Source organism: Microcaecilia unicolor, chromosome 1 (assembly GCF_901765095.1).
Source record: "Microcaecilia unicolor chromosome 1, aMicUni1.1, whole genome shotgun sequence".
Lineage (NCBI taxonomy): Eukaryota > Metazoa > Chordata > Amphibia > Gymnophiona > Siphonopidae > Microcaecilia > Microcaecilia unicolor.
In genome coordinates this window covers 682,210,368-682,219,083 of record NC_044031.1, presented here as the reverse complement: position 1 = coordinate 682,219,083, position 8,716 = coordinate 682,210,368, and the positions used below count along the sequence as shown (strand labels likewise).

The 8,716-nt window shown below is 42.9% G+C and overlaps 1 protein-coding gene across 2 annotated transcripts in view; it reads right to left on the bottom strand.

Moving 5' to 3' along the window:
• Window positions 1–2,145: 2,145 nt before the first annotated feature.
• LOC115458080 (dual oxidase 1-like) overlaps window positions 2,146–8,716 on the bottom strand; it is a 98,628-nt gene continuing 92,057 nt past the window's right edge. For both annotated transcript variants that reach the window (XM_030187899.1, XM_030187906.1), the window contains 2 exons: window positions 7,336–7,464; window positions 2,146–2,825 (listed from right to left, as the gene is read on the bottom strand). In XM_030187899.1, the coding sequence (XP_030043759.1) occupies window positions 2,703–2,825; window positions 7,336–7,464 (252 nt within the window). In that variant the 3' untranslated portion in view covers window positions 2,146–2,702. The remainder of the gene's footprint in view (window positions 2,826–7,335; window positions 7,465–8,716) is intronic.

Sequence of the window (8,716 nt, the reverse complement as noted above, 5' to 3'; positions counted from 1 at the left end):
TTGCCTGCTCCCCATTTCATCAGGCTATACTCCGTTGGTGGAGGTATATAGACGAGATTTTTTTGCTTTGGAGGGGCACAGAGTTAGATCTTCAGCGATTTATGCGTTGGTTGAACAGCTGTCACCAGGATATTCAGTTTACCGAACAACATTCACACAACTGTATACATTATTTAGACGTTGAGATCAATATTGTTTCAAACAAATTCGTCACTAAAGTGTTTAAGAAAAGCACTGATCGCAATACATTTCTTCATAATACCAGCTGTCACCCTACACATCTTAAAAATAGTCTGCCCTTTTCTCAAATGCTAAGGTTAAAACGCATTTGCACTGATTCATCTATGTTTAAAATCCAAGCAGAAGAACTAATGTCCAATTTACTGAAGAGAGGTTATTCAAAACATGTCCTCAAAAAGGCATACCGCAGAGCCAAGTGTAATGACAGAGATTTACTTCTGAACAACACATCCAAACATCAAACAGAAGACAATCATCTCACTATGGTCATGCGATATACAGAACATAGCCCCCATCTTGCAAATCTGATCCAAAACAGATGGGATATAATGAGATCTATGAGCATTTTTGAAAATACTAATCTACGAATTGCGTTCGCCAGAACGAACAACATTAAAGAAATCATCAGCCCGGCAGACGCAAGCCTTCCTCTTGTTCACAAAAAACAAGTCTTAGGTCATCACAAATGTGGACATTGCCAAATATGCTCCATCACCGTACAGACAAAACAATTTGTAAACTATAAAACCAACAAAATCCATAAGCTATTACAATTCACCAATTGCATTTCTGATCATGTTATATATTCCCTCTGTTGTCCCTGTAATAAGATTTACATCGGTATGACAACCAGACCATTAAAAGTCAGAATTATGGAACACAGATCCAACATCCGTAGATCAGCAGTTAAAGAACCTATTGTGCAACACTGCATTTCTCTTAATCATAAATTTGAAGATTTACGCTGTTCAGTTTTAGACCAAGTAGGCAAACATCACAGAGGAGGCAATCGAAAATTGACTTTATTACGAAAGGAGGCTAGGTGGATCTTTGAACTTGACACTTTGGAACCCAACGGGCTAAACAATGCAATTGATTGGCACTACTTTTACTAACGCCCGATACGTAACGTGTACAACAGTATTTCAGTCAGCTGACTGTACGTGGACGCCAAGGCGCCATCTTGAAGTATTGTAGACGTCTGGCTAAAAGTAATGCTGACCATAATGTGAGTTCAAGGTGTGCAATTATACTGTTTTCTTTCATATTTTGATTAAGTTTGATTTTTTGTTCATTTTAGATTGTCAGCATATGTCAATAGCACTCTGTTCCTGAAGAAGCCACGTTTCTAGGCGAAACGGGTTCCCGTAGAACAGATAGTGATGAGTGCCCGGTCTTAACACACTACAAAGCTAAGTGTTCTTCTTTTTTTGATATGCTGATGCGTTAACATTTTGATAAAAACATTTTGAAAAAACATTTGTAAAAAACATATATTGAAAGAAAATTTCTTTTGTGTTCACACATTTTCTTGTGTGTTCACACAGAATAATTTGGGGCGAAAAAAATTTTATGAGCCTTGTTTTTCAAATGGAGTTTTTCTGCCCAGTGATTAAACTGTAGCGTGTGTTATAAGTCAATATAAGCTCTAACCACGCTCTAAACCTAGTGGCAATTTAGCCTACGGTTTCTGAGGGCTTTTCTCCATTTTTCAACAAATTAGCACCTATTGGTTAATTTTACTAGAGCTTCTACATACATACCCTAGGTCTCTGGACCTGGTTTGTAGAGGCCTTCACATAGAAAGGGCTATTCATACTATAATGCCAAACTAGTATGACCGCAATCATCCAAGAGAGGCGGGAGAGAGGGGATATGATAGAGACATTTAAATACATTAAAATGTACAGGAGGTGAGCCTTTTTCAAATAAAGGAAAACTCTGGAATGAGAGGGCATAGGATGAAGTTAAGAGGAAACAGGCTTAGGAGGAATATAAGGAAACACTCTTTCATGGAAAGGGTGGTGGACATGTAGAATGGCCTCGTGATGGAGGTCATGGAGACAAGTACTGTGTTAGAATTTAAGCGTGGGACAGGCACATGGGATCCCTTAGGAAAAGGAGGAATTAGTGGCTACTAAGGAGGGGCAGAATGGATGGGCCATTTGGTCCATATCTGCCATCATGTTTCTATAAGTGCTGAAACACACAGGATTCCTTTTAGCAAACAAGGGTCTTCTAGAATATTATGGGAGCACCTGGTTCTTTTGCTTCAGGGCTACATATAAGGTAGTTAAGATTTTCTAGTGTTGGAAATGGGATGATGGCTGATTAATTTTGTTCCTTGCTAAAGTTGACTTGCCAGCTTTAAGAAGTATGAAATTATTTCTTATATAATCTGCATTGTATGCATCATCCCTGCCATAGGGTATACCCTGACATTTGTAGAAAGCATAGACATCTCGGTGTAACATAAACACTGAACTTCATGCTGCTGAGATCTGCAGCTCTGAAACGTTCTGGAATCTTGCCATCTGTCCTTTCCATTTACTGATGCTATTTACGTCTCTCTATGGTACACAACATTTTTCTACAACATATTTCAGTAACAGAATGGGAAAGCCAGTGCAGAGTATTGTCCTAAAGTTCTTGCGGGAAGGGGCAAGATCTTTGCCAGTAAATTAGAAGTTCTCATAATGATGCATAAAGTGTGCCTGATCCCGCTTGTTGAGCTGTTGACAAGCTTTCTCTACATTCTTTGTCATCCCAGGGGGTCCGCAGCTGAACACTCCAATTTTCCGTACCTTGAAAAAAGACAAGTAAAAATATCTAATAAGAAAGAGTATGACTGGTAAACATAGCCAAAACTAACAACCTACATAATGTGCCAGGGTGTCTTTTACATGAGTTTGAATGCTACCTGGCATCCGGAAGTAGAGGACTAGCCTAATGGTTAGAACAGTGAGTTTCCCTGGTTCAAATCCCACTGTGGCTTCTTGTGATCTTGGGAAAGTCACTAAGGGGCCCGTTTACAGAGCGACGGTAAGCCCAACGCAGGCTTACCACTCACTCTTCTGGGACTACTGCCTGCCCAACGCAGCCGTTGGTGGTAGTCCCACCCCAAGCATGCACCATCTCTGGGGGAAAAATAAAACCTCTGGAAATGGCTTGCGTGGCAGTAACCCGGTAGTAATCAGGTATTGTCGCTCACTGCCTGGTTACTACAGTGTTAGTACAGGAGCCCTTATCACTACCTCTTACTGCGTGACCATGTGTGTCTGGTGGCTTTTTATCTGCTGTGGTAAAAAGAGCCCTGGCAAGCAGAAAAAAATGGACCCCGCCACTAACACTGGGTCCTTTTTCCTGCAGCTTGGTAAAAGGACCCCATTAATCTTTTATTACTTCAGATACAAGCTTAGACTATGAGCCCACTAGAGACAGGGAAATAACTACTGAATGTAAATTGCATTGGAGAAAGGTGTGGGCTAAATGCTTAAAAAACAAATAAATATTGCTGTCACACTGACTTTCTAAACATCACTCACTGGAACAGGAACCTGAAGTCTGTATGCCATGGGCCAGATATTTCCTATACTGAGGAACCAGAGAAAAGTAGATACTAGCTCCAATTAACTTGGTTAAGAGAACTGCTCTTTTGACTCCTGTAACATGCATAGTGGGCAGCCAAAGGTTTGCAGGCTCAAATCTCAAGATCCCATTGAAAAGTGGGTTGTGGCCCTGTGGAGCGGTACAGTGGTGTAGAACCTTCACAATCCTCTCCAAATATGAACACTTCAATTGTGTCTATTCTAAGTTACAGTGCGCTGCTACATTTTCTCAGCAGTGTGTAATCCTAGAGGACGTGAATAGCGAAATACTGTCAGAACTGCATTTTGTCTTTGTTCTTGTCTGTGGGCTGATGATGCATTTTGGCAGGTACAGACTGACCATTTGGGCAACTGGGCAGTGCCCGAGGGCCCAGAGGCTCTAGGGGGCCCAGGTGCTCTGCCCAGATTCTTGCAGCACACTACAACCTTCCCCGGTCCTACTTTTAAAGGCATGCCGCTGGTGATCTAGTGGCCTCTGCAGGGGAGGGGGGACGTTCTTTTCTGCCCATTGTGGTGGTGCTGCTATTGCCCAGCACTGCCATACTTTAAAAATGGCGGCCAAGACTCCCTGCAGAAGTCTCGTGAGAATGTCGAGACCCGCGAGACTACTGCGGAAAGTCTAGGCTTTCATTTTAAAAACACGGCGGTGCCAGTAGGCGGGGGAATATTGGTAGCACAGCAGACAGGAAAGAACATGGTTACCCCCACCCCCCCTTTAGAGACCACTAGACCCCCCAGGGCCCTTCAGGTAGGACTGGGACAGCAGGGGCGTCGGCTGTAGCAGTAGGGGGGGCAGCAGCGTGGTGATGGGGGGGTATGTCGGGCAGTGGCCGGGCGAGGGGCCCAGACCACCCTCAGTGCCCAGGGGTCCGGACCACTCTCAGTCCGCCCCTGCATTTCAGGTTCATCAAGTAGCAATAAATAGAAAACTAGTCCCTACCCTTTTATAAATCTCCTCCCAAAATGCACTGGTCTCAAATTAATCACTTTCATACTGACTAGAGGATGATGCCATGTGGTCCTTGGAGCTAGGCTATATTTAAGGAGACTGAGGGTAGTATGACAAGATAATAGAAAGTTCTATATAATAGTCCTTATGATTCTGTGAAGGCATGACTAGTTTTACATAATTTAATGTGTTCTAAGAAGACATGAAGGCATATCCTGAAACTAGGAGGATGAGGTACAGGGCTACAGGATTAGATGGATATTAGGTATGTTTGTATTTTACTCATGGAAAACTTACGTCTTTTGTGTAGTACAGAATTTGTTCAGAATTCACCTCCCCTGACGAGTTCAATATTTGCCAGAAGAATTTGGGTGGCCCATAAGGGCCAACAGGAATAATAGCAGTCTAGAGGGAGCCACTGGGATTATTACATATCACTCTCTTCTGATTCCTAAACCCATCTCTACCAGGCTCTAGCCAATTGCTTCTCATCTCCTTCTGCCTTTCAACATCACTTATCTCTCAGTGAGTTTGAACTGTACAGTGGCTCTATTGGGTTCATGATCTCAGTCTCATAAGAACATAAGAATAGCCATACTAGATCAGACTAATGGTCCATCTAGCCCATAATCCTGCTTCCAACAGTGGCCAATCCAGGTCACAAGTACCTGGCAGAAATCCAAATAGAAGCAACATTCCATACTACAAATCCTGGGGCAAGCAGTAGCTTCCCCCATGTCCATCTCAATAACAGACTATGGATTTTTCCTCCAGGAACTTGTCCAAACCTTTTTTAAACCCAGATACACTAACTGCTGTTACCACATACTCTGGCAATGAGTTCCAGAGGTTAACTATTCTTTGAGTGAAAAACTATTTCCTCCTATTTGTTTTAAAAGTATTTCCATATAATTTCATTGAGTGTCGCCTGGTCTTTGTACTTTTTGAAAGAGTGAAAAATCAATTCACTTTAACCCATTCTACTTCACTCAGGATTTTGTAGACCTCAATCATAGCCCCCCCCCCCCCCCAGCTGTCTCTTTTCCAAGCTGAAGAGTCCTAACCTCATTAGCCTTTCCTCATATGGGAGGAGTTCCATCCCCTTTATCATTTTGGCCACTCTTCTTTGAACCTTTTGTAATTCCTTTTTTGAGATATGGCTATCAGAATCGAATGCCCCTTTCAAGAGACCCCTCCATAGGAATATAGGTACTGCATGACTCAAAGTCTCTGACAACTGCATAGTGCCAGAAGGCATCACCTGTTCAGGTATAGTCCCAGGGAAGACTGTAAGGTGGGAGAATACTGGCTGGCTGAGAGAGGCTAGAGTAACTGTATGGCTCTAGGGGACAGGCTGGCTGGCAGACTGGGGTAAGACAGGCTGCTTGGAAGAGGTCGGGGTGGGAATTGGCATTGGGGGGGAAGAGGGAAAAGTGAGGTGACTGGCTGGTTTGAAGGGAAGAGGTTATTATTGGAGAAATAATGGTGAGGATGAGATGGGGGAGGGGGATAGATAGGAGCAAGCTCTGTAGATGCTGGAGCATGCCCAATATTAAACAAACTCCTTGACTGTGTCCAGGGAGAGGTAATTTCCATTGGGTTTATGTTGAGAAGTTGACTTCTATGTGAGAGGAGAATGAATTTCAGGGAAGAAAGAGAGGACAGATGAGTTGGGGGAGACATGTGAGTGGGTGTGTTAGAGAGTTGCACGGGGACAGAAATTTCACCCATCTCTGCCCACCCCCAATGGAATCTAACTCATACCCACCTGTACCCACTAAGATCCATTCCATCCCTACAATTAATCTTCTCTATCCCCACCCATACCTGCAGGATTCAACTATATTATTTATTTGCTCTCAGCCCTCTGTTTCCTCCCCACCCCAATAGCCTCCCGTGGTTTTTTAGATGGCATTCACTATTCAACCAATGAGTGTTCCAAGCCTCATTCTGGTACTCCAGCTGCCTCTCAGCATACATTCCAAGCCTCAGTCTGGTGCTCCAATTGGTTCTCTCAGTACATTGCAAGCCTCTTTTTGGAGTCACCAGAGATTTTGACTACATTCCCGCAGGAATCCCATGGCAACTTCTTCCATCCTTGCAATCCCCATTCCTATATAACTCTCTAGTGTGTGTGCTGGGGGTAGGGTGTGCTGGACACTGTGGGAATGGAGTAGAGCTGAGTGAGGCTAAATGGGCTTATGACAAAGCTTTTAGTTGTCAGGGATTTAAACTTTAAAATCTGCAGAGCCTGAAAGAACCACTGATCCACATTCAACATCAACTTCTTTTGACTGCTGGCATTTGTAGTAGCAACCGTAGAAACCACTGTGTTGCTGCAAGAAGTCAGTACTGCCTTTAGCTTAGCGCTCTTCTCAGGCACCGTGGATGGCCAAATTAGGATTCCCCAAAACAGGAAGCCCTATTTTTGATGTAATAGAGTACTCCTGAGGGGATTCTGTATAAAAGCATCTTCAAGAAAGAATTATTTTCTGTATCATAGTTTAAATTCATTGTTATTCAAAGATGGAAATTATACTATGATATTTTGACAAATGAAGTAGGCAGAATTGTATAAACTTAAAACTAAAATGCCCTGATTTTTGAATTTTTTTGGGGTGCAGAATTCCCCCAGGAGTAATGTTTGAGTAAGTATCATGTTCTAAGTATTAGAAAAGAACATGATGCTTCTATGGGCTAATACATTTCTAAGGTTTGCCGGACGTGACTTGGGTTTGATATCAATACAGAACTGACCTCAGGGTGAACCTCCTGCAGCGAGTTGAAAAATGGAACAAAGGGTGGCCTCCCAAAATGTGTGATGGAGCGCAGTCCTGTGAATAGGCTCTGGTTCAGCACCTTCTGGAAATGGCGTTCACAGATGTACTGAAACAATCAAAGTTAAATGAGTCAGAAGCAGTTCAGGCATGGAGAGAAGAAGAGGTAGGAACTCCTTTCCTGCTTTTTCCTTTGATCTGAAAAATACAGCCAATACACTCTATAGAGACCCATTGTGTTGAGGAAGTCACATGATTCAGTCTCAGTCAGAGAGGGACCACCAGGGGCGGCCCAAGACAATCTGCCGCCCAAGGATGGTGTGAGATGCTGCCTACGCCCAGTCTAGAATCTCCCCCTTTTCCTAATCAATCCTCTTCCCTGTGTTTACCTTATTTTTTTTTCCAAAAGGCGGCAGCAGCAGTGATTCCCAAAGGCTGCCCTGCCATGGTGCCTCTTCACTGTACTGCATCCTGCCTCTGAGGAACCAGGAAGTTATGTCAAGAGGCGGGTTGCCAGCAGAAGGGCAGCCTATGGGAATCGATGCTGCTGCCACTGACGCCTTTTGGAAAAAAATACATTAAACGTGGGGAAGAGGGTTGAGGAGGGAAGGGGAGAGTGCCGCTTCTGGAGAGCGCCACCTGAGGCCCCCGCCTCAGGTGGCCTAATGGTAGGGTCACCACTGGGGGCCACACATTTTGAACTCAATAGTGTATCAGAATTGATTGAGCATTCAAGCACTACCATTCAATTGAAGGAAAAAAGTCTGCTATCTTGGCACACTGATGCTGTTTCCTCAATGGCTTTAAAATGCTTGATAAATTTTATGTGTACCAATATCTAAACGAAGTTCAAAAGAACCCAAAATATTTTCAATTAGGATAAACTGTCTACTACAAGAGGAGAGGAAATATTGCTCTGGGAAAACAGAACTAAACATTCTAGTTTTGGCACATAGTTTAGAAATTCGAGCAACATATAATTACTGCACTATGTACAAGTTAAAATATCCAGCTTCAACCCTTCTTTGGTATACCCCCTCTAATCTGCGATTTGTTTTGTGAAAAATTGTTACACAATCAGACACCACACTAGGATAATGTTAGAAGCTATATAGGCATATTTTCAAAGCACTTAGCCTTCCAAAGTTCCATAGAAACCTATGGAACTTTGAAAGGCTATATAGACTGAAGTGTAATAAACATGATAACCAATTATATATTTCATTTCAGTTTTCATTCCTGTTTTCTTGTACTATCTCTCTGGGCCTGTTAATGCATGCCCAATTTTGCAACATCTCAATTACCATGAAGAAGACTTAGGAGGGGATTTATCAAAGATTTGATCTAGTGCAAGAAGTCTT